Source organism: Hyaena hyaena, unplaced genomic scaffold, assembly GCF_003009895.1.
Source record: "Hyaena hyaena isolate Hyena2069 unplaced genomic scaffold, ASM300989v1 scaffold_1853, whole genome shotgun sequence".
Lineage (NCBI taxonomy): Eukaryota > Metazoa > Chordata > Mammalia > Carnivora > Hyaenidae > Hyaena > Hyaena hyaena.
In genome coordinates, this window is record NW_024082486.1 from 59617 (window position 1) to 86908 (window position 27292).

At 34.7% G+C, this 27292-nt stretch overlaps 1 protein-coding gene across 1 annotated transcript in view; it reads left to right on the forward strand.

Annotated features, from left to right (window-relative positions):
• The window catches only part of LOC120226840 (cadherin-12), a 98424-nt gene that overhangs the window by 26649 nt on the left and 44483 nt on the right, over positions 1-27292 (forward strand). The window contains exons 3-4 of the mRNA XM_039225006.1: positions 10147-10334; positions 25939-26192. Coding sequence (XP_039080937.1) covers positions 10147-10334; positions 25939-26192 — 442 coding nt within the window. The remainder of the gene's footprint in view (positions 1-10146; positions 10335-25938; positions 26193-27292) is intronic.

A 27292-nucleotide genomic window follows, 5' to 3' on the forward strand; every position in this document is an offset into this window, starting at 1 on the left:
AGGGCTCAAGTGATTTTAGGAGTTAAAAAGTCAATGATATTAATGAATGTACTATAAGAGGGGGTGGGGTTCAAGTTTGTGGAACCGGAGAGGTAGTAGTATTATTGGCTGAGACAGTGACTGTTAGAGGACCTTTCCTTCTAGTGTCATGGCAGGTCTATGAACTCAGTTTTGAATATGTCAAGGCTGAGATACCTTTGGAGAGATCCATGTGAAATTTTGCAGTTAGTTATGTTTTGCCAAGGATGAACGAAACACACAAAAAAAATATATATATATATAAGCAGAAATGAAAATCTAAAGGATATTTAGCAAAAAGATAGATGAAATTAACTAGATAAAGACACCCTAGATAAAGATAGCCTGAGACAAAGGTTCTTGACTTTGGTTGCAAAGTAGAACAGGAGAAAGTTTAATCAATCTGTGGTTCAGGTTTAAACTCAGAACAATTAAATAGGAGTCTCTCAGGTGACTCTTGGGCTTCAGAATTTTTTTTTTTGACTTTTCATATAATGCCTTTAGGCAGTCAGATCTGAGACTCATTTATCTAGACCCTACTGAAAGCACCAACAAAAGAAGTTAAGAAGAGCGAGCTATACAGTGGGAGAAAATGAGAACTAGGGTAGAGTGAAACATATTAAAGAGAAAAGCTGCTTCAGGAAAAATAGAATCATCAAGAGTGTTAAATACTACTGAGAAGTTATCCGTGGACATTTTTGTTATGGACATCCTGGGGGAAACTGTTTTAGTAGAATGGTGGGTTCAGAGACTAGGTTAAAGCTGCTTATGCAGTGATTGTTAGATAGGAAGAGGTAATAATGACTACTTTTGAGAAGTTTTGTTAGAAAAGGAAATTAAGGGGGTGGCTGGAATCTGATTTTGGAACAAGGGAATTTTTTTATAATAGAAAAGCAGTTTATGTCTTCTTGAGAATATCTCGGTTAAGAATAAAGTATTGAGTACAGAGAAGATAGACTCTTAATAATTTGTACGGTGTTTACATATTATTGGGGTTTAATAAGAAGAAACAGGAAGACACCTCAGTTGAAATTGGAAAGAAGGGTGAAAGATGTCTTACTGATACAAGAGGTTTATGTTGAAATTTCCACTGGAAGCTAAGGTACAATGGATACCACATGACCCAGTATGGTTCCAGAAACAAAATTCAGAATTTACAATAGAAATGTCAGGATGCATTTAAGATTCGTGAAGTGCTCAATCATAGCAAGGCTATTTTTTATCCTTTTAAAATATTTTTATAGAGTGTAGAGTGGGGGGAGAATTTTGCACCAAGGATTTCTTTTCAGAAAACCACACCGAGTTTCCATCTAATAAAATTAAGAGAGGAGCTATGCTTCTCTTGTTTCTCAGGTTTTATTTAAAAAAAATATTTTTAACACTTTTATGTATTTTTGAGAGACAGAGAGAACACAAGCAGGGGAAGGGCAGAGAGAGAGGGAGACACAGAATCTGAAGCAGGCTCTGAGCTGTCAACGCACAGCCCATCACGGGTCTCGAACCCACAAACGGTGAGATCATGACCTGCGCTGAAGTCAGATGCTCAACTGACTGAGCTGCCCAGGAGCCCCCTTCTCAGGTTTTATGAGGGGAGACTTCCTTCACAAAGGACCAATGATAAACCCAGTATGTTTTCCCATATCTTTCCAGAAAATGGGAGAAATCCAAGATCTGAGGCTTGCCTCATGCTTAAGAAAGTGAAAGTGTCTTCAGAAAAAGTAGGCAATGGAACAAGGCTTTGTCTGGGAAAGTAATTACATGAGAACAAAAGGAGGGGTGAGATGTGGAAGCTGAATGACCAAGCCAGAGTCATTTTAAATTCTGCCAGAGAGATTTTCCTTGAAGTGAGAATCAGTGTATGGAAGGGACTGTTTGGAGATCCAGAGGCGAAGGGGAATGTTACATCAAAGCAGAGGCAATGGCTTTGTCTTGTGTATGTAGTGGGAGAAGCTCCCAAGAGCCTCCCCAAAGAACCATTAGAGCCATTAGCTTTAGTCTCAGAGAAGCAAAAAGTATCCATTCAAGTGAAAATAGCCCAACAAGCCTAGCTTTGCTGTCTCTTATGATGAGGTAAAAATACTTCTGCAAAGTGGATGATGAGACAGAGGGAAGCCTGTCACACTATTCATATCCCTGAAGTCCCACCATTTGCTGGCCCAGGTGGCCTTGGAGGCAGGGAGAGAGATAAGAGAACTCCTAATTCTGTATAAGGATTGTTATAATAATTAATATGATATGTTGGAAATTTCTAATTTCCAAATCTAAAGTTTGGGAAATAAAGTGAACATAAGACTATTATTTAAAGTTGAGCAGAAACATCATTGATTTGCCATAGTCTTCATACAAGAAAAGACAAAGCTTACCCTCACTGGAGAAAGTCTAAAGGAGCCATGGAAGACAAAGAAAAGAAACATGTTTGTTTGTTTTTTAATGTTTTTTATTTATTTTTTTGAGGGAGAGAGACAGAGAGAAACAGAGCATGAGTGGGGGTAAGGAATAGAGAGAGGGAGACACAGAATCCTAAGTGGGCTCCAGGCTCTGAGCTGTCAGCACGAAGCCCAACATGGTGCTTGAACTCAGGAACTGTGAGATCTTGACCTGAGCCAAGGTCTGATGCTTAACCGACTGAGCCACTCAGGTGCCCCGAAACATGTTTTTATTACATTATGCATGTTATGTCTTTTCAAACTAACAGTAATTCTGATGTGGGGTTGTTGGAATTTTCAGGAAACTGAGCTGTGTCTTATGTATATGAGTTCATTTTATTTTTTTTTCTGTAAAATAGGAGACAGGGTCACCCGCTAAGATGGTCTTCAATTTATGATTGTTCAACTTACTTTACACCGGTGTGAAAGCAATACATATTTAGTAGAAACCATACTTTGAATTTTGAAATGTGGATCATTTCCCAGGCTAGCTGTATGTGGGATGATACTCACTCGTGATGGTGAGCAGAGTCAGCAAGCCACAGCTCCCAGTCAGTCACGCTATCATGAGGGGAAACAACTGATAATATAGCATTCATAAATTACAGGAAATGGCCAGCCTTTGTTACAAAATAGGCTTTCTTTTAGATGATGTGGCCCAACTGTAGTCTATTATTAGTGTTCTGAACATGTTAAGGTAATATAGGCTAAGCCATGATGTTCAGTAGGTTAGGTGTGTTACATGCCTATTCAACTTACATGTTTTCAATTTATGATGGGTTTATTGGGACAAAAACCCATTATAAATTGAGGAAGATATGTAAAAAAATTAAAGCAGAGATTTGTGGAAAATAAATCAGTGTAAAATAGAGGTCATAGCAAATAGTAATAAGTTACCTTTGCAAAATTGTATGCTTTACAGCCCATCTGGAAAGTGCATTTGAGGGTAGTGATGAAAATTCATAGTGATATCTAGCTAGCTGCTTCTCTTTGGTTTTCTTCAGTCAGTCGCACCTCCTTCTTCAGAAAGAGGGTAATTATTGTTATCAAGGGTTGAGTTTGACCAGACTGTAGCAACAACATGAGCAAGATATAGAGGCCATAGGTTAATATGACAATGAAACAACAAAGCGTGTTTTAGTTGGGTGAGGAACAAAAATCAACAGAAAAATGATAATGAATTACTGGATGTAGAGAAATCAATATACTGATATTAACTAATATTAAAGTTATTTATATTTGATATTGAAGTTGATATTTACTGTCTCTATATCAATATATGTTATATAAATAGGTCATAGTGATAGTAATTGAACAAACAAAATTGGAGGGCAGAAGATTATGATAATTATTGGCTTTGTCATATAGTTTCTACTATTTGGAATATTTCTAACGGCTTACCTCACAAATCCAACATGAGTCAGTTGACTTAGCACAGGTCTTAGCTTAAATTAAGAAAAATTGAACAGAATTGTGTAACTTTCCCTTAAAGCACTAACATTACTTAGCAATTTTTCTTCATTTGTGTAATTCTTTAATTAATATCTACCTCCCCAATTAGGTCATTGATGCCATTAAGATAAACATGGTTTGGTGTGTATTTTTGTTTTCTTTTTCATTTCATGGAGGAAGCTACTAAAATTGCATTTGATTCACTTATCAATAACATGAGTTATTGGAAGACCTAACTAATCTACCACCCAAAGGAAATTTAGAAAGGACAATTCAATAATTAGCCCTAAATTTTCGTTCTGTGTATGGCTCCTCAGAACTAGAAACTCCAAAAGTTTGGAGGAATGAATTTCTCTTATCTCTGAGAAAAAAAAACACTGCTCTAATTAAATAGATTTTATAACATTTTATAAAACTTATAAATCCATCAGTATATTGTATATTAGGTTCATGGCAATTCATACTCCTGGGTGTGGTTAATTAAAGTCTAGACTGGACTTTATAACTTTGTAATTATACCTTTGTAAAAAGATGAAATAATTTGGCCAATACATTAAAGCTCTTGATTCCAAATACTGGACACTCCAATAATTTGTTCATCCCAGACCGATAGTAAGAATGAGCAGGACTGAATGCCTCTGTCACTACTGAGAGATTCTATTTACTGTCGGCTTAGTAAGCTTAACTAAAATCTAGTTTGAATCCAGCTTTGGTATCAGGATGGTCTTTCCTTGCGGACTATATTTTTATTACTTTAATTTGTGCTTGTAGAAAATACTCACAGCTTCAGGCTTTTGAGGAAATAGAGGGCATAAAACATTCTTCAACCACCAGGATATTTTTATTCTTGAATCTTCAGTTTTGAAGATATGGGAAAAATGTTTCAGCTAAAATTAGAATGGCTTTTCAGTACTCTTTTTAACACCTCCCTTTCTTTCATCTCCATACCTCCTTAGGCAGTCCTATTGATTACTGCCCCTCCTACAGGAAAATAGTATAATACAGACAGGGATATTATCTACAGAATTACTATTTAAAAAGCAACTAGTAATAATAGCTATTACTTAGGAGTTTCACTATTGTATGAGTAACATCACCATCAGCAGCAGCATCATCACCATCATCATCATCATCATCATCATCTTATTATTCCAACTTTACAGATCAGGAAAAGAAAGATTAAATATTTTGCCCAAGGTCACAAAGCTAATAAGCTATAACAGTACATAGTTTATATAAAGCTCATTTATCCTGATATAAATATGTTGTTTGCTTCCATTTCCTTTTTATTTTCTTTAGATAAGATGGAATTATTTTGTGTGCTCTTATATACTTGCTTAAGAAATTAAAACAATAGAATATTGATAAAGAAACATATTATTTTTATGTGATTAGATGGTAAATCACATACACACAAACATGTGAGATCATTATTTGAACAATTAAATGTTTGAATTGAATCACTTAATCAAGAGTTTTGTGGTAATATACATTATTTTCAAAGTTGAAACATACATGTAGTATTTCATACAATCATCTGCTTACAAGGTCTCAAATAATATGTTTTCATATTCCTCAGTATAGTAAGTTTTCTGTGCAGCTGAACATTGACTTCTTACATATTATTTTTGATTAACTTTAGTTTATAGTAAATATAAAATAAAATGTATTTCAAAAGAGAATTTATAGTGGATTATTCTATTTTCTTTTTACTTGCTATTTTTATTAATGAATGTTGTCACATTATTATATAGTTCATTCATTCACTTAATATATTTTTTCAGGTCCTAAAGCTTTTATTTCTGAGTAGCTTATAACATATTATTTTATGCTTTGTTAAGTAAATATATCTCTTTTGGTATATTCATTGATGCTTGGAAATGTTCCAGAGAATACAAAGAAGAAAAATATAGTGTATATCATTTTTCCTTAGGTATCAGTGAATGTTCCCTTACATATACACAAACCCAGTGTCAGTCCCAATTATCAAAGCATGCTTTTAAATTTAATTTAATATTTTAAATTCTTTAATGTTTATTTATTTTTGAGAAAGAGAAAGAGCATGAGTTGGGGAGGAGACAGAATCCAAAGCAGGCTCCAGGCTCTGAGCTATCAGCACAGAACCCGATGTGGGGGAACCCACAAACCATGAGATCATGGCCTGAGCCAGAGCCACATTCTTAACTAACTGAGCCACCCAGGTACCCCAAAGTACATTTTCTTAAACCACATAGTTCCTGAAAGGATACTCATTTAGCCTATAATTGAGTGATAGATACTCACTAGGGAGCATTATCTGTAAGAAGTTTTAGAATTTGATCACTATAATTTCATCTTAGTTCACTATATACAATTTTCTCATTTTCCATGGGAACATGTTTTTCTTTTTCTTTTAAGCATAGCGTGTATATTTGATGAGTATGTATGCATATATTCTTATTGACTCTAAACAGTTTCTTGTCACCTGTTTTATTTCTTAATCTGTCTTGTACAGGTAGTGCCATTAAGATGTTTCATATGCATCAAAAGTAGGACATGCAGAAGTTGGTGGCACTGTAATTACATACTACATCAGAAGCGATCCAACTTTGGCACAGCTGAAGATTACTTCAGTTTTGAATTAATCTGAATGACCCCAGCTTTATTTGCTGTCTAGTTTCTAGAAATGATAAAATGTCAAGTCACTGGAAATAAACTGACAGAGCCTAAAAAAATAGTGACATGACTAATGCATAGTTTCTCTGACTTGTTCCATATTCTGTAGACTTTATTACTAACTACGGTATTTTATTTAGAAATGCTTGTTTTAATGAATATGTCTTCCACCTTACTAAAATGTGCCATCCCAAAGAACAGAAAATGCAGTGCTCTGTGTATTTGTATTTTGTGTACACTAAAATCCCAATACACAAAAAAGATGCACATGGTAAATCACTGTTTCATTTCTATTATTTATATCTCAATTTGGTGGGGCATGTTAGGGACTACTATGGAGTCAAGCTTTTATGGAGAATGCTCCTATTTCAATTTATTACAAGTTTTCCAATCCCATTAGATAATTATAAAATTTGTAAGCATACTATATGCTGACCACTCTTTAAGAAACTGTTACTTAACTTACTATTGACATAATACTACATGGAATAGCCGTCTTCACATTTACTGTTATAGGTTTCATAAAATGTCCTTTTATAAAACACAAAATTCATTATCTTAACATAGTGTCTTAAAAAGGGGAACTCTCATTTAAAGTCTGCATTATCTGATGTCCTTCAGGTTACCATTCAGATCTAAAAATTCTTCTCACTTTGGAGGGTATCAATGCTGGCCAAACTTATTCCCCTTCACTAACCGTAATCTCTTAATGATGATGCCAGACTAGATTCTTTCCCTTGATTTTTAAAATTATTTTAATTTTGCTTTTAGTTGTTCAAATGAAATCTAACTCATAAAACAAATATGTATCTGAACTTGTTCCTATTGAGTGGATTAGATGGAGTAAGCAGAAATGTTATAAATGCTTTAAGTTAGATGTCCGTATTTTCCTAAATATCCCATCCAACCTCTCCCTACCTCCGTCTCCACCACCATCACCACCTTGCACTGCTGGCCATGTTTGAGGTTTGAAATCCAATGTATGTGGCATCTGCCTACCATACTCAATCTCTGTCTGTCAGCTGTGTCTTTGATAACGTTTTTTTTTTGTCTTGTTTCCTAATTAAACATCATGTGAGAGGAGGATGTACAGTACATTATTAGGCATAGACCTCCATTACTCTATCTTATCAGAAAAAAATGTCAAGACCTTTCTTAGCATTTATCAATGTACCATGACATTGAACTATGACTAATTCTAATATAGATTCAAAGCTTTTGGTGTTTCTTCAGGTTCTTTGTCACAATCACTCAAACCGAAAAGGTTGTGGACATGTTTCTGACAAATGATACTTCTCCTTAATAGGCATTAAGAAGGGAAGAAAAAAAGAAAATAAAAAATAGCACATATATGAGAAGTTTAGTACAACTTTAAATAACTGTTGCAGGCTTTCTTGCCATGTTAAACAGGAATTCAGGCATCCTCATCTTTTTTAGTAGCTCAGAAGTGTTTCAATACAATCAGGCGTTAGGCTATTGTGAAACAATTAACAACTCTCTAAAACGTAGGCTGCAAAAGTCACATTAGGTGCTGCCTATCCAGCCATGGCTATTTGAACTCATTTTCACTTGGATACCTGTCTTTACTTTTTTCTTAGACAATGTGTATACATTGTAACCTGTGATTTTATCCTTCCTCTTTGCCTCAAGTCCAAACCTACTTTAAATCCTGCAAACTTTGAGCATCTCTCTAAGACAGCCACTGTGTGAAGTGTTTAGGGAATAAAATCTATGAAACATAATCTTAACCTTTGAGAAGTTGCTAGCTTGATCACGTAATATGACTTCTTTAACTCAAATCCTTTCGTAATGTCTATGTAACACTCTATTATTACCACTTGGATTATTATTATTACTTGCCTGTGTTCTGATTTGTTTATTTAGTTATTTAACTCTTAAATGTGCTCTTTTAGAAAGATTTGACATATTCCCTGTCGAAGGCAGGTATACTGTTAATTAATTATCAAATTAATTGAACAACTATTTTTGGACCACTATAAAAATCTACTTTGTTTTACGTGGAATCAACCAAATTTAGGTAAATATTTAGATCTTTTAATATTAATTGTATGTTTCAATGAGATAATGTCCATTGAATGTAAATAAGGCTAATTTTAACACTATATGTGCAAGTGGTGGATATCTATTTCGGTATGGGAGGTGAGAGGTAGATGACAAGATTTAACGCTACCAGGGATAATGAAATCACCCCATTTTGAAACTGTGAAAGAACTACAAAGCAAAAAATAATAATAATAATTGGTAATAAAATGGAAAGTATTTGGCAAAATGTCTACAAGGTGTGATTGAGTACTTTCTCCTCATATATCTTGAAGCCAAATACTGAAATATTATAATTTGATGAATGAACTTCACCATTCAAAAAACATATTAAAGGTCTTCCTAACTAATTTCTATAAATGCAACTAGATGTTCTAAATGAATGAATTACCCTGGTTTCTTTAGCCATGAGTAAGTTCAATCTTAAGTACATTAATAGAAATTAAAACCGGAAAGCAGATATCAAAATTTAAACTTTGTATTTTCGAGTTTAGTTTTGCTTTTGCATTTATATTTCTTTTCATATTCCTTCTTTCCTTATATTAAATTCAATGGACTGCCATTTAATCCTTTAATATTTATTTTGATGACAGGTCGGTAAAATAGCCTATATCTTTTTCATGTTACATGTACAAAATTTCTAAAACTCCTTTAAGAAATGTATATATTTACATTTTTAAGGGATATTACAAATTTTCCCGATTCTGATATATAGATAGAATTTTTTTTAGGCTTTTCTGAATCAGTATCAAATTCACAGTAATGTACCTGCTCCACCTGGTGGTGAAAAATAAGCATTTCTTTTTTCCATTTTTTTTTTTTTATGCTAAAGAAAAATAGTGGAGCAGATAGAACTTGATATCCTGATTTTATATGTGTAAGAAAGTAGCTTGTAGGATACCCAGGAAAAATTTACTAAATATTATACATAAATTGAATATTAGTAAATAGTATAATATACTTAAACCCATCATGGATTAAAATTTTGGTTAACTATTTTACAGGTTCTTTTTAGCTTAATGATTTATACCTACTGAGTAAATACTGTCTTTCTACATATGGAATATATAAGAAAAACATATAATATTTATGTATATTTGAAAATATAACCTTAACTTTCTATAAATATCTAACTATCAATGTGTCATCTATCTTTATTTTATCTCTATCTTGTGTCCTGGATTCTACCCTAATGGTACCAATTAATTACATGAGTTTCCTGCCCTTCCATGTAATATTACGTACACTTTGAAGCTGTTATTATGTAAAATACTTCCTCACACTAATTTAAGTTTAACACACTTTACTATTTATAATTCCCAATTAAAATTCTAGAGCAGGACCTATGGAAGTAAAAAGTGAAGTTATTACTCCTAATCGTAATTCTTAACTTGACAGCAAATTCCCTTTCAGTTTGGCACTATTATGTTCTAAATTTGATTTACTTTCTAGATAGTATATTTCTCAAGCCTAGTCATCTAACTATACACTTTACTAACTCCACTGACAACTTGAATTGTACATGTCTTATCAGGTATCTTCCATCTGAAAGTTCCCGAGTCTTCCCCTATTGGCTCAGCCATTGGAAGAATAAGAGCTGTGGATCCTGATTTTGGACAAAATGCAGAAATTGAATACAATATTGTTCCAGGAGATGGGGGAAATTTGTTTGACATCATCACAGATGAGGACACACAAGAAGGAGTCATCAAATTGAAAAAGGTACATAAACAAGGTTTTGGACATGCGATCACCCAACAATAATTAAAGAACAAAATGACTAAAAGTTGAAAATGACAAATTTTAATTTCCTTCAATTATCAGTGTTTTAAATAATAAAAAGACAAAGTGACTCTGAAGTATTCACTTCCTCAGGCACTTGTATTCTGCAATTCAACAGATAGACATTTTTTGTTGTTGAAATGGTCAGGTTTATGAATTTAATTATTAAAAAATTCTTACCAGAAATTAATTGTACTTTAATTTTTAATTGGTATAATCTTAAACAAAAAGATTAATTAAAATAAGACCTAGGGGTTCCTGGGTGGCTCAGTTGATTAAGTGCCTGACTCTCCATTTCAGCACAGACCAAGATCTTATGGTTTGTGAGTTCAAGCCTCACATTGGGCTCCTCACACTGACAGCAGGCAGTCTGCTTAGGATTCTTTCTCTCCCTTTCTCTCTGTCCCTCCCTTGCTCACTCACTCACTTTATTTCTCTCTCTCTCAAAATTAAAAAACAAACAGAAACACATTTAAAATAAAATAAAATAAAATAAGATAAAATAAAATAAAATAAAAAGATCTAGAAGTAAACTCTAACCTTACCAAGTCTGGTCTTAACCATCTCATGAGTTTTCTGAGAATATAAACATCTATATAAATATCTAATTCACACATTGTTGGTAAAGGTTTATATCAAACTGGAAGAATCTCTATGTCAGTAATCAGTATTACTAAGAAAGAGAAGAAATGAGTAAGGGTAATGCTGGGCTTGAAGAGGTTTTAAAGAGGTAACTGAAAAGAAGGATTAATGAGAGATAGAGAGGAGGAAGGGGAGGGAGAATGAGAGGGAAAGGGGAAAGGAGAGGGAGAGGAAGGAAAGCTGGACGGTGATGGGAAGCCATTGAGTAATGTTAAATAGATTAGGGGTTCCTGGGTGGCTCAGCTGGTTAAGCAACTGATTCTTGGCTTCTGCTCAGGTCAGGATCTCATGGTTCATGATAATGAGCCACATGTCAGGCTCCATGCTGATAGCATGGAGTCTGCTTGGGATTCTCTCTCTTTTCTCTCTCTGCCCTTCCCCTGCTTGAGAGCTCTCTCTCTCTCTCTTTCTCTCTCTCTCTCTCTCTCTCTCTATCTCTCTCTTTCAAAATAATAATAATAATGATAAAAGGGATTAGTACAGAAGAGAATTGTACAAGGGGAGAGCACAATTGTAAATATTAGGGAGGCTATAATCTGTCTTTTGTTGGGGAGTGCCATGAAGAAGGGTTATGGAAATGTGAGAAATAGAAAAATCACAATTATATTTGGGGCGTGTAGATTGTTTCCATATCAGTGAAGTAAATTACAGGAATTTTCAAGAATGAGTTGTAGGAAAAAAAGTGAAACTCATGGAAATTAGTACTGTTTTCTCCTCTCTTACAAAGTATGTTCTATTTACCCCAAACTACAGTATATCATACATATTTAATAACTACAATTATTTTAACCTGCAAGAAGTATTTTACAGTCATTCCCATTAATTAGGTTGCTGTGTCCATATTTGCTCAGGAACTCTGAGTTTTAACAAAGAAATAATATATATGGCAATAAAAATGATATTGTAAATAAAACAATTTTCATATAGATTATTTATCACTTTTTATTTCCACTATTGCACATAAATTGTACCTTTCCTACAAATTAATATAACCACATGATCTCATTCAGCAAAATTATACATTTATGTTGAATTGCAAAGTACATTTACAAAATATGTGTCGCATTCTGTCATAGACTCTAAGTCTAAGGTTGTCTCTTGGCCAGTGAGAGAGCAGAAGTAGGATGAAAAGGGGAGAGATGGCTAATGTCCAGGAAAAGACAAGCGCCCCGAATAAGGGTTCTTGCCCCGTTTTTATTAGGATCAGAAGGCTTACAAACATGGCGATGGACATGCACAGAGACAATGAACCTGTGAACATTAACTTGTGGAGTGAGGATAAGGGGATCTTGAAGATATTAAACATTAGGGGTTTGGTTAATACATAGCAAAATCCTGATGCTGGACAGTGGGACTGAAGGTTGTTTACAGGGGACATGAGGCACCACCCCCTCTGTTTATCTTAGCTAGCCTAGGGGATGAGACAGGGGAAATAGCCTCAGGGTCAACAAGGCACCTTTTCTTTTGTTAATCATCGCTGCTCTGGGCTGCTTCACCTGCAGCACAGGGGTCTGTAGCCCAATTTACCTGTTTACCTAATTTGGTCCTTCCTTCCTGTGAAAGCAGCTTTCCGCTATAGTATTAAATTAGGGGGCACTTTGCCCTGAATGCCTAATCTTATTTATTTCATATACCTATGTACTGGGGGCCTTTGCCTCTCTTCTATTTTGGGGGCTCTGCACCCCCTCTCTATTTTGTGGTGCCTTTGCACCTCCTTATTTTTGGTAGCCTTATCTTATTTACCCAAACTCTGGTGTGAGCATTCTATGGTTCTGTACTTCTTTATGCCTTGTTAACCCATTGGTATAAGCCGGGGAATCCCTAAGATTATTCCCCACAACATTCTTATCAACTTTACTCCTTTATTGTTTTTTCCTGTTTTGTCCATGTTTCTCTTTTCTATACAGTAGCAAGTCAATGAAAATCTTATCACTTATTTTTTCTTAAAAAAGAACTACACTTTAATGACTTACAAACATTAATTTAAATGGAGCAAACATGAATGCTGTTAGTAATAAGGAAAATAATAGAAAATATTTTACGTCAACAGTTAATAAAATTTATGTCTGAAATTAAGTAAAATTACAAAGTAAAATTGAGGTACATAAGAGTCAATATTGTGTATACTATATATTTAAAATCTTTATATGCATGTATAATTAAGTTATTGTACCTATATTTCATATTTAAACATAGAATTTTATATAGTTTTATTTATATACATATATCATCTGTGCCAATAAAAGAATGGTGTCTAAGTGTCAATCTGGGAAAATGTGTGGCATTCTTAGTTACTTTTTAACACAATTGGAAAAATGTGCCAACTATAGTCTTTACAGTATATCAAAATGGCTTAATCTTGGAAGTAAATATTTAGTTATATAAATCAATTTTTTGTAAATATTTACTTACTATACATCTTCACTAAAGCAATAGGAACATATCTTTTTCCTGTTTAGCTTATGAAAGATTCATAAAAACAGTTACATTTTTTTAATGTTTTATTTATTTCTGAGAGAGAGTATGAGCAGGGGAGGGTCAGAGAGAGAAGGAAACACAGAATCTGAAGCAGGCTCTAGGCTCTGAGCTAGCTGTCAGCACAGAGCCCGATGCGGGGTGGGGCTCGAACCCATGAACTGTGTGATCATGACCTAGTCGCAATCGGACACTTAACTGACTGAGCCACCCAGGTGCCCCCATAGTCACATTTTTGAACAATTTTATTTTGCTGCATTTTCTAATTTAATTTTTTGAGACTTTTCTTTCATAAGTAGATTAAAACTGAGATTTATGAAATTATGACATAACATTATTAAAATTGATTTACATAATATAGAAAAACAGTCTGAAATGCGTATCTCCAAGTATAAAAAGTAAATTTTTCTTCCTGTAGTGAATGAATAATTGTCCATTTTGCTGGCATAAAATTTGTAATTCAAATAAAGTTCAGTGTCCATAACTAATGTTCACACCTTCGATCAACAGGTACTGATGAGAAGTCACTGCATCTGAGCGCCCACTCTGGATTCTGGGTATAGAGCAGTAGACAAAACAGATCCATTCCCTGAACTCAAGCAGCTTCCACTTAGTTGGGAAAGAGATGATAAGTGTAAATCACTGTCAGCAGCAATAAATTCAAGCTTGAAAAGTGTAAAGCAGGGCTTATGGATACATGTAACACTGCACATCGTGGCTCTTATAATGAGGTGGTCAAAAAGCATTTCTCTGACAGGGTGAAGTTTCAGCAGAGGCCTGAATGAAGCAAGAAAGGAGCCATGTAGTATCTGAGGGATGTTTATTCCAGAAAGATCGGGCAGCAACTGCAAGGAGTCCAGTCAGTTGAGTGCACTAATGAAAGGGTTCCCAGCCAGAAATGAAGTTTAAGATTCAGAGAAAGGGCCCTTCTTGGAAAGCTCAGTATGCCAGTCCAAGGACTTGAATTAGATCATTGAAGCCCAGAGTGACTTTAGATCTAAATTACCTCTACCCTTGTAAAGTCAGGATACGGTGGTGTTCTGAGAATAATACTAGGAAGTAAGGATAGAAATAGACTAGTTACAAAACTATAGAAATAATCCAGAATCTGTTGATGGAGATACGGAACATGACTTGCGTAGTAATTGAGGATGTGAGAAATGATGAGCTTCTGGCTCGATGTTAAAGGGATGGCCAAAATATATTTTCATAAAAATTCTGATCATCCAGCAAGTTACCAAAGCATTTGAATAGATTTGCTGTTAGGGTTGCAATTTGTCTTAATCTCTAAGTGAGGAACCCTAGGGGCAATATGTTGGAAAGGAAAATTGCAGCTTGGAGAGTTCATCTATTAAATCTCAAAAAAGACAAATATCCTAGGAGAACACTTCTGTAACAAAATTTTAAAATTACCTATCACCTGTCTACCTACCTACCTGCATACCTACCTACCTACTTACCTACTTACTGCTGTATGTATTATATTTTGTGTTTGTACAAATATATATGTGTAGAATTATGACTTGATTAACCATGGCAAAATGATTTCATAAAAATAAAACCATTAGAAAAATTCCGAGAATAGAGCCCATGAAAACCTCAAAATTAATTTAAATAACTGCAGTTCTTTAGAGGGTTTGGGGGGGGGTTGAAGACTGTATTATAGAATTATTTGTGCATATTTTCAGTAAGTTCTCAGAAAAGTTACCTTGCACTTATATTTAGAAGTCCTAGAAGAATGAGGTGTGTAATAATAAATAAGTATGTAAACATCAATAGTAGTGTTTCAGTTACATGGTGATCTCTAAATCAGTTTTTTGAAAAATTTTCGTTCAACATCTCAGCATAAATTGTTGAAATTTTACATAAAATGTAAAAATGTTTTAATGTAAAACCAAATTCAAGCAGGAATTATGTTGTTAATGCATTTAGAAAGCCCAAAATATATTCTACCTTTGAATATGTAGCTAATTGTTAAATATCAATTCTTTTAATTGTTTGGCTAACATCGAGTAAGATATTCTGCTTTCAGAGTTTTTCTTTTCTTAACTCACGTAATAAACAAAATACTGGGTGTTGTATGTAAGTGATGAATCACTACATTGTACTCCTGAAACCAACACTATATTATATTTAACTAAACTGAATTTAAATAAAATCTTGAAAGAAAAATAAAATAAAATAATAAAATGAAATGAAATAAAATAAAATAAAATAAAATAAAATAAAATAAAATAAAATACAAAGTTCTCTGAAGCACATATTCTCATTATTGTTTTATCTCCAAAATCTTTTTTGCTCTCTCTTTACTATTTCCTCTCTCTCTTTCTGAGGAGGGTGTAAGTGGATAAAAATGATGGTCAGGTTTATATGAACTGAGAAGATTGGAAAAAAGCATTTTATTAATTTATTTTTAACATCAGCTTGGATTTGTTTTATGAGTACTATGAAAGAATGTTATTTCACTGTCACCTGGAATTCAGAATATCATTATGAAACTTTACAAATCTTCTTAAGGCACAAGCTGTTGGTAAAAAATAAAACAAAACACAATGTCATATTGCATTGAGCAAAATTTAAACAAATAGAAAGTACCCTGTATGTTCTAAAGTATTATAACGTTAAAAACACTAACAAAATCATAATAATAACTTTAAAAATTTTCATCCCTTCTAAAAATTAGGAGATAGGCTACATTTAAAATGAGAGCAGGAGGCATTTTAAATTAAGCAATTTTATCCTTAATTGAAAAAGTAAATGAAATATGTTTTACTGAGTAGTTTTTTTCTACTCGATAACTGAGAATAAATATATATTTATTATATACTTACATAGTTAACAGATATAAATATAAAATTGCATGAGTTAAAAACATTCAAGTACTAAAAATAGAAATATATTTATAAAATCACTGTAATTTTCTTGTCACTATAAAGAAATTAAAGCAATGAAAATAGTGTGGTCAACATTTAAGTTGTGCAGAAGGACAATTTTATTGTCTTCCACAATGTCTCACACAGTTCTCTACCATTTCTACAAAAATGTTTATTGCTAACTAGGATATGAAGATAGCATATGTTTAAAGTAAAGAATGATGAAGTGATTTCCTCTTTATTTTTAAATAAGTAACACCTTTTGATTTTAAAATAGAATTCTTACTCTTTGATGTTACTTGGCAATATTATTTCATCCCAATTAGACATAAATGTTTTCATAATCCAAAACATAAATCCAAAGCAGAATTATTTTTTCGCTTTAAAAAAAGGAAGTAAAATGCTTTATTCTTCACCAGGATTTTTTGGTAAATAGGCTAAGCTCTGAGCAGGTCCCATGAAGCTATTCATATTTTATTTATGTCCTGTTAGTAAAACTCGTTTTCTTTTTGCAGTCAAATGGCAAGGAAAGCAGTTCACACCAAATGATTTGGTGAAAGAGCACCACCATGTGGTTAATTTTTGAATAACTCTAAGGGGAAAGCAAAACTTGGAATCCCTTATTTTGTGTAGCGAAACATACACCTTTATTCATTAAGTTTAAAACACTCCTGTTTTGAGGGGCACCTGGATGGCTCAGTCGGTTGAGCGTCCGACTTAGGCTCAGGTCACAATCCCTTGGTTTGTGGGTTTGAGCCCCGAGCCAGGCTCTGTGCTGACATCTAGCTCAGAGGCTGAAGCCTGTCTTCAGATTCTGTATCTCCCTCTCTCTCTCTCTCTGACTCTCCCTTGCTCACGCTGTCTCTCTCACTCTCAAAAATAAAAAAAAAAGAAAATTAAAAAAATCCACTCCTGTTTTTAGTCAGTCTAACATGCATAACTTTAAAGAAAAATAAGTGGTTTTCTTTGTTTCTGTAAATATTATGTCCCAGTTTTTGTAAATATTTTCCATCGCTTTCTCTTTTAAACATCTTACCTGACATTGCTAATGAGTCTTATAAACCCTACACTGGCTCCCAAACTGAAACTACCAAAGGAGCTAGTTTTGCTGCCCAGCAGGCATTTAAAACTGTGTTCTATAGTCTGTTCAAACTCAGAATGAGCAACATCAAATTCCTTCTCTTCTCCCAACAAGAGCGCTTCTGTTCATGTCTTTTCCTTCCTAGATAAGGCTTCATTTCCTCTCCAGTTTCTTAAGCCCCAAATCCAGACTTTTTCTTATGTTGCTTCTATTGCCATCAGCCTCCTTGTGCCAAATAGGACATGAATTCTGACCACTGATTTCTCCAAAACATGCTTAAAATTTCCCTCTTTCTCTGCCGACTAGGGTACCTCGCACCTTCTTGGTTATTCCCGCAATGGCCATTCTCTGAGTATATTCATTTAACTATTCATTCAACTTCCCCTTTCCTCTATGAGGGAGTGGTCAAAACCTAACTGTTCATCTCACTCTCATGCTTAAATCCTTTTTTTTGTTTGTTTGTTTCCATCATTAGTAAGACACCAAGCAAATTGTATATTTTGTATTATCATCTCCTGCACACACGAATAAACACGCACACATACACAGGCTACATTCCAACCATATCAAATTCACTGATTTGATTTCTATGAAATGTGCTATTCTTCCTTTTACACAGAAGACGTTGTTCCACATGAATATCTTAGTTGATTCTTCCTGCTTGTTTAATGATCTCCCACGCTTCACACCAAGTTGATCACTTCTTACTTTCTTCCAAAATGTCAGGATTTCTGTCAAACACCTATGATACTTACGGCATTAATAGTTTAAACACAACTGATTATTCCTACTGTCTTCCAGTCCTCCAAAGGCACTTTTCATATCTATATTTCTGTTGTCACAATAAAGGAAATGCTTGAAATACACAGGGTGTTTAAATTTTTTGTCGGTCACAGAACAAATGCACTGTGTTGGTTTATGGTCTTAATTCATGATGCATTATTTTTTTTTCATTCTCAGTACTATGTAAAGTTTAATGTATTTCTTAAATTACTTAGAAAGATAGTGTTTTACGGATTATTTAAATGAGAAATAAGAAACTCAGAGGAAAAAGGTAACTTTTTCAAAGTCAAAGAGCTTGTAAATTATAGTACATTTGAAAAGCATATTAACTATCATAACTATTGTTATCAACAATATATGTTAGAAGTAAAATGTGACATGGGCACCTGGGTGGCTCAGTCAGTTGAGCATCTGACTTCACCTCAGATCATGATCTCACCATTAGTGGGTTCAGGCCCCACATCAGGCTCTGTACTGACAGCTCAGAGCCTGGAGCCTGCTTTGGGTTCTGTGTGTCTTGCTCTCTGTCCCTCCCCCACTCAACACTGTCTCTCTCTCTCTCTCAAAAATAATTAAACAATAAAAAAGAGAAGTAAAATGTGAGATTGGTTATTCAAGAACACTCAAAAGACAATTGGCCTCCCCTAGATAATAATGAATTATACTGAGTGTGCATATACAACATGTATTTTACTTAATCATTTATAAGAGTTAATGTAATTTTTCATTTTGGGGGAAATTATTACCCCAAACCCTTAACTAGAAGCATTAGAATTTCTTTCAATATTCTTGTTTTGTTTTGTCTTGCTGAATTAGTTACTGAATTTGTTCCAAAAACTATCATCACAAAACATGGGCATAGAACTAATAATAATAATGCCCATGATTCTTAATTCATTAAAAACTATGAAGAATTTGTAGTGCTACAAAAACCTGGAGTCTAAATTATACACACAAAAGTTAAAGGCGTTTCTAATAAATACTTATGTGACAAATTTATGTACAGGTAACTTTTAAGAAATACATGTTTCTTTAATAATTTTATTTAGAAAATACATTTTTGTCTTGTCAGTCCTGTTTTTTGTTTTTTAGATTTTTTTTTAAATTATAAAACTGAGATGCTGTTGAAATTTCTCAAAAACTAAAATTCAGGTTTTAAAAATGGCCACATTTGGTTTGTTTTCCTTCATTGTTGGGGCATTCTCACCTAAACATGTGACAACTTTTATCCATCAAATAATTACTTCAATGGGCACCTGGGTGCCTCAGGTGCTTGAACCTGGTTCTGCTTGAACCAGAAGTGGTTTGAACTTCGGACACTTGGTTTCAGCTGAGGTCATGATGTCCCAATTTGTGAGTCTAAGCCCCTTGTTGGGCTCCATGCTGACAGTGAGAAGTCTGAGATTCTCTCTCCCTTTCTCTCTGCCCCTCCCCCAACCCCTCCCCATGCTCTTTCGGCACACACTCTCCCTGTCTTAAAAATAAATTAATAAACTTAAAAAAATAATTACCTTCCTATTGTTTAGTAAGTTGCTGAGTTGAATTCCTTCCTTAAGGGATAGGATACACAAACTCCCATCTATCTACCCCCAACACAGAGAACATGGTCTGTCTCCAACTGTTACATTTTCCATGCATTTATTGCCACCCAACATGCTACATATTTTGCATATTTATCTTATTACTGTCCATCAATTCCTAGAAGGCAGCAGACTCCATGCAGGTGGTGATTTTTGTCTGCTTTGTTCAGTTCTAGCATGGGTAATCATGTCTAGAATGTGGTAGGATGTTCAAGAAATATTCATTGAAAGGAACATAATGCCTCCGGAATTTATCCCTTGCTCACCTTCCATCAGGCTCATTTCCTTCTGACTTCCCCATGCATGGTTCTTCTTATCTCAGTTCCTATCATTACATCCTCAGAAATCACTTCCTGGGGTGCCTGGGTGGCTCCATCAGTTAAGTGTAGACTTGGCTCAGGTCATTCATGATCTCATGGTTTATGGATTTGAGCCCCACATCTTGCTCTCTGCTGTCAGCGTGGAGCCCACACTTCGGATCCTGTCTCCCTCTCTCTGCCCCTCCCCTGCTCACTCTCTCTCTCTGTCTCTCTCAAAAATAAACAAACATTTAAAAAATGCTCTTCCAATGTGCTCTATGTAATTATGTTTCCTCCTGTCTTGTTACCTCATTTTCTTCATAGATCTTAATGCTAGCTGAAAATTATATAATTACTATTCTTTTTGTTGTGGCCCTCCCTTTCTACAATATAAGGTTCCTGATAAAAGGGACTTAATTTAGCTTGTTAACCACTCTATTCTCAACTCCAAACATTTGATTCAATTGATATGAATTTAAATTGGACTGAATAAATCAAAGAAGTACGTGCAGATGTCATCTATGGATGATTTACAGTGTTACTTGAATAGTGGTTGAGTTCTGGAATACATTCTTATGAATGGAAAGTGCCAGCCACAAATAGATAAATCGATTACCACATTGATCATAAAACTACATTTTGGGAAACTTAATTTTCCTTTAGAATGATGCTGGATCAGAAAGTCTTATCTTTGTAGTGCGCCCTGGCACAAAGAACTTCCTCTTTAAGATCTATTCCATCTTGTCTTTTCATCATATTTAGCCTGGTATAAATTGTTTTCTGCTTGTCTTGAAAGACACCTACCCTGATTTGGATAGGGGTTCAGCCTTTAGTCATTAGGAATGATTGAAAATATTCCCTTCCACTGGCCATTAAGAACTACTATATATGATTGAGAAAGTAGTATCTTATTAGTAAAGAGCAAATTCTGTGGGTGCCTGGGTGGCTCAGTCAGTTAGGCATCCGACTTTGGCTCAGGTCATGATCTCATGGTTCGTGGGTTGGAGCCCCACGACCAGCTATATGCTGATGGCTAGCTCAGAGCCTGGAGCCTCCTCCAGATTCTGTATCACACTTTCTCTCTGATCCTTCCCTGCTCACGCTGTTTCTCTCTCTCAGAAATAAACAAAACGTTTAAAAAAGTTTTTTAAAAAGAATACATTCTGTTGAGTGAAGACTTTGTTGGCAAAATAATACAGATGCATGTTAATCATAAAAATGGAAGCAATATAGAGGAGTAGAAGTGAAAAGGGACGGAAGTACACTATGGTGGGTCAGAGGATACCATAACTGCTCCCGTGCAGAAACCTCCCCTGCATCGGCTTGGTGCCATCTGATTTGAAGATTAGGGACACTTTCCAAGCTTATCAGTTGTGGGCAGAATTCATTTATTTGTTGCCTTATGAGTGAGGTCGATATTTCTTGCTAGTTATTGGCTAGCTTTCAGTCTCAGGTCCAGTAGGCGGTTTTGCCAGGTGGTTTCTACACTCACAAGTTTACTTCAAGGCCAGGGGGAATTTATCTGCACTGCCTTTTTATTTACTTTTATTTTCTAAGCTTATTTTTATTTATTTGGGGGTGGGGCAGAGAGAAAGAGAGAGAGAGAGAGAGAGAGAGAGAGGGAATTCCAAAAAGGCCTATGCTGTCAGTGCAGAAGAGCCTGACATGGGGCTCGATCTCAAACTTTGAGATGATGACCTGAGCTGAAATCAAGAGTCCAGGGCTTAAACAAACAACTGAGCCTCCCGAGCATCCCTGCACTGTCTTTCTTTTAAAGGTTCATGTAATTAAGATCTCTCACTGAAATATCCCTTTTAGTTAACTCAGTGTCAAGTGATGAAGGACCTTCATCATATCTGCATAATTTACTTTTCCATAAAACTTGAATTCATGGGGTGATATCCAATGAAATTCTGAGGCTGCTCACACAGTCAAGGATAGGGGATTATACAAGAGTGTAGTCATGGGGCGGAAATCTTGGGGACATTTTAGAATTCTACCAAAGCTCTTGTTTTTCAAATTCCTCAAAATCTATTTATAGCTCCATGTCCACTCAGCATTATCTAGATGCATGATGAGGCCTGAAAGATCCTAGACAGTTATTGTTTTGTATTTCATGCCCAAATTGCTTTCCTCTTTGAAATGAAAAAAAAAAAAAAAAAACATTTACCATTTAATGTTTTATGTAGTTTTCCATGACCTGGACCTGAGCAAAGTAAGAGCAGAGAAAGTGGCTAAAGATAAAGATGCAAAAAGGTGATACTCACCCAATTCCTCTCTACTCTGAGGAGCAATTAAATATATTATATTCCGTTTCTCCATAGTTATGGTTTCTTACTGGGCAGCTCCCTACAATGTCAATTGTTCCCTTAAAATTATGATCTTACTAACTTTCCTTTCTTGAAACATCCTTAGGAGCAGTGAATTACTCAAATAAATTCTTTTTAATCAATCATTTTCTTACTTTTCTAGAAAGTTGCATCAAATCAAATGGGCCCCAAGCAATGCCACAAAGGCTTCTATTTATTGTGCAAGAGCTAAATTAGCTCAATTTCATAAGAATGGAATTCTGTCATAGAATATGATCAATTTTCTAACAATAAAAATAATCCTATTTGTTCAATGCCTATTTTAAATATTACCGTTTTTGTTGGTTGTAAAGCTAGCTGAATTTCATTCCTCAGACCCACCATCCCTAACCCTCAAAAGAAGAGTGTAGTCAGCCAGATGGTTTGGATAAGGTCAATTGGAGAGAGGTCAATATTGATTCTCTTTGCTGTTCTTGAGCTATTCAATTTTATAAAATGGCATTGTCCGAGGGTCGGGGTCATGAAGTAGGGCCATATAGGATATTATTGTGACATTTCTCTTAGAATTTTCTCCAGTTCTTTCATCACTGCACAATATAAGTTTTTAGTTGCAAAATAATCTGTATGTACAGAAAGTTTCATCTCACTCTGTGTCTTCTTGATCACCAAATATTTGCCTGCTACGAAAGGTCAAAAGTTCTTAAAAGACAAAGACTATGACTGACAACCTAGAAAAAAAAAAGTTTGGAAAAGTTTTCAGAATTCTACCTCCATTTCTGGGCTTGAAATGGACTTCAAAGGGGGAGTTAATCCATCAGGTGGGAGTGGCACATTAATCAAGTAGGTAAATAAAATGTAGATCTTGTCTAGAAAGAATTCATCCAATCATATAGATAATCATGAGCATTTTAATGTCTAGGAGAAAGTAAAGAAGGAAAGAGAGAACAAATGGTATTAGCTGCTATATTCTAATATAGAAGTTAATTCTGAGCCCCCCAAAGGGGTAAGTATAAGCCAGAGAAGCTCAGTTAGCATTCTAGCCAAAAGGACCCAAGGTAATAAAATCAAAATAGTCTTACTTTAGAGGATAGGGGTCACTATGATGGAAATCATATTGTTTTACATCCATAGAGCATTTAGAGTTTACAAAAACAGGAAATATATTTTACTATGTTCTTTAATTTGAATGACATAGCACAGCCCTCTTTCTTATATATCCGTCTCTCTCATTCATTAAATGAGATGACCTGTTTCTCACTAATTTCTGAGTTTGTTGAATGTAGAAAGAGCAAGCCGTGTCATTGTACCCAGAATGTATCCCAAGCCTTACCACCATGTAGGCCGTTGATACTTTTAAAATTAATTCAGTTTTGAATGCTTTAATTTGTTAGAGATTTCTTCTTTTTCTCAACCTAAAGTTACCATTTTAGTAATCTGAGTTTTGCTAATTCTACTAAGACACTATTAGAAGAAGCCCAACTTATATTCAAAATGATAGCCCTTTAATATTTAAATTTTTTTCCTATCTTGCTTTGATCTTCTGCATTCTCAGTAAACATTCCCACTAATTGTTAGCAGTTTCATATTTCCTGCTTGAATAATGTTTTGCTATCCTATTCTGGCAATTGGTTTTCCTCTCATGAGTTTGATTCCTTTAACAAAACACAGTAGTCAAGCTGTAGGCTGATCAAAATAGCATCATGGGACTATCTCTTTTTTTTGTTCTTGATATTATATTCCTATTGATGTAACCAATAGTTATAATATCAATGATGGCATATTATGCATGCCATTCTTTACTTTTATTGGCTTAAAGATAAATCAAAATTCCTTACAGAGATGGAAATAGAAGAAAATAGATATTCTATTGATATAATAGGTAAACAGGCATGAGACAAGTCACTAAAACTATTTTAAAAATAAAAGAAAATGTTGAGTGCAAAGCAGATAAAAGGATGAATAAAAATTAGATAAAATAAGGGAATAAATTACAGGGAAAATAAATATAGATTTCTCTGAATGAAAATTATTGTGAACAAAACTTAATGCCACTTCTGGGCAGTGCTGCTGTGTGCTCTAATAAACTCTATGGAATTGTGAGAGTTTTTGAGGATTTCACAGGGATTTTTAAAAAATATTCCTTTTTCATCCTCAGAGAAAATGCATAAAATGACAATCTTGTCCTTAAGAGAGAAATATACCTTGTTTATTTCCCCCAGGTGTGCTGAAGCAAAATAAATAAATAAATAAAGCAGATGTGTTGACACAGCAATTAGCAAGTCATTGGAGTCATACCAGAGGGAATTAATTTAGAAAACAGAAACAAGTAAATGTTCCTGAAAATCTCTATGTTAATGTGAATTTCATATTGTTTTAGTTTCTCACAGATGACTAGAAGTGACAGCCACTGACTCTAAAGTTTATATAAAGCACCATGGCAACACCATATTTCCAGAATATAATATTGTCAGTTATTTGGAACATAAAAACAAATATTCAGAATAAACATGAAAGTAAGTAGTAGTAGGGGCGCCTGGGTGGCTCAGTCGGTTAAGCGTCTGACTTCGGCTCAGGTCATGATCTCACGGTTTGTGGGTTCGAATCCTGCGTCGGGCTCTGTGCTGACAGCTCAGAGCCTGGAGCTTGTTTCCAATTCTGTGTCTCCCTCTCTCTCTGACCTTCCCCTGCTCATGCTGTCTCTCTCTCTTTCTCAAAAATAAATTTTAAAACATTTTAAATATTTAAAAAAAGAAAGTAAGTAGTAGTAGTAGTAAAGTTAAAACAGTGAAATCAGTGACTTCTGGACAAATGACTTTCAAATATTGTTTCACAATTGTGTTTAATTTAATCATACATGTTCCAGGTAAAATATTGGTAAAATATCCTGATGATTCATTACAATGCTTGCTAATTATATATACAATGCTGAGAATACCAAAGACCAAAACTCTGTATAATTACCACTGCATATGTTTTAAATCCTGACATAGTCCTCTTTTAGTGAAAAGACTTAAACATTCAAAAATTTTTAATAAAAATGATATTGCTGTCAAAAATAAGAACAGTGGTCCAAGAAAAAAATCGTATTTTGTTACACCAAATTTTTAACTGGAATGCAGACTGTTGGAACTACCCAAATTTATTGTGTTTTAATTACAGCCTCATTCCACTAGATGTCAGTATTGTATAAGATCAGAAAATGCTTGCCTTAAAATTTCTCTTGGTGTTTTTATCTGCTCCTGTATAATGAACAAGCCCTACTTAAACATGTATGTGCACATACGTGCCATTTTAATATATGCAACTAATTATCTTTACAAGTTACCCAGAATAATCTACAAGTGGGAGATTCTGAAAATGTATCTTTACCCACTCATTAAAAGAGATTTGAGACCAATACAAAATTGGTGTTAACTTGTAAATGCTCTAAAAACAATGCTCACCGTCTTTGCCACATCCTATATCAATGTACCTCTTTATTTCTAATCTGTCCTTATTACAGCCATTAGATTTTGAAACAAAGAAGGCATATACTTTTAAAGTAGAAGCCTCCAACCTTCACCTTGACCACAGATTTCATTCCGCGGGCCCTTTTAAAGACACGGCCACAGTGAAGATCAGTGTGCTGGATGTGGATGAGCCCCCGGTGTTCAGCAAGCCATTATACACCATGGAGGTTTATGAAGACACGCCGGTTGGGACCATCATCGGCGCCGTGACTGCACAAGACCTAGATGTGGGCAGCAGTGCCGTTCGGTAAGAAAAAAAAAAACTTTTTATTTTCTGTGTTTCGGAAAAGATAGGAAAAACAATGCTCTGTCCAAACCTGCACGAATGATTTAGTTTGGGGAAAATGTAATGCTTTTGTGTGGTAAGTATTAGAGGAAAAGCCATAGGATTTGAACAAAAACATCTGCTCTCAATCTCGGCAGAGGGGGTTTAACGTTGGCGGGGATGTCGAACATGTCACTCAAGCGAACCAACCTCAAAGTTTTCATTTAGAAAAGGCATTTAATAAAACAACTGCGAGGCATGATTTCCCATAATTAATGATATTAAGATACTTTCACAGTGCCTGAAATAGTCATTTAATACATGTTTCAATTAAAATCTGTCTCTTACCAAAAGTTAATGTTTGAAAACCATGGTTTTACCACTTGCAATTTGCAGTTGAGTTTTTTTCACCGACAATTGTGTCTACTGATGAAAGCAGTTAGAGTGAGTTCTAGGGTAAGATGGATTATGGAATTGCCCAAAGCCCAGACTTTACAAAGAGCTCCTGTTGCTATAAGGTTGCTGGGTAGTGAGTCAAGAAAGCCATCGATAGAGTAAGAAAATAATCTCTCCCTCTCTCCTTCCTTCCCAAACCCATACATTCCATCTGTACGACTATGGAAACATAGTCATTTTTGCTCACTTATACGTTGATTCTACAACATATTTTGAGACTTGCTATTGAATCAACTCCATTTCTTTTGAATGTTTAATTTCTCTGCTAGTTGCCCATACCCCCACACGCATACAAGTACTGAGAAAAAAAAAAAGTAAAAAAGAGAGAGCAATGTGTGATTTGTTCTGAATCTTCCACTTCTAAGGGGTTAAACCTTCATATCCAAAATCAACCAAGGAAAAATTGGTTTTTAATGCAAAAACACTACTGACATAGGAAAATATATTGACACGTATCTCATAAGATTTTATGCAATGGGGCAAAAGTAAAATGCATAAATCATTCAGTGGTTGCCTAAACACGTTCATAGCATATAGGAAAGTCTCAGGAAATGGCTTGAGAGCATATAAGACTTGTTCTTTGTATTCATCTGAATCTATCTCCCAAAGTGGTCTGAGTATTCCTC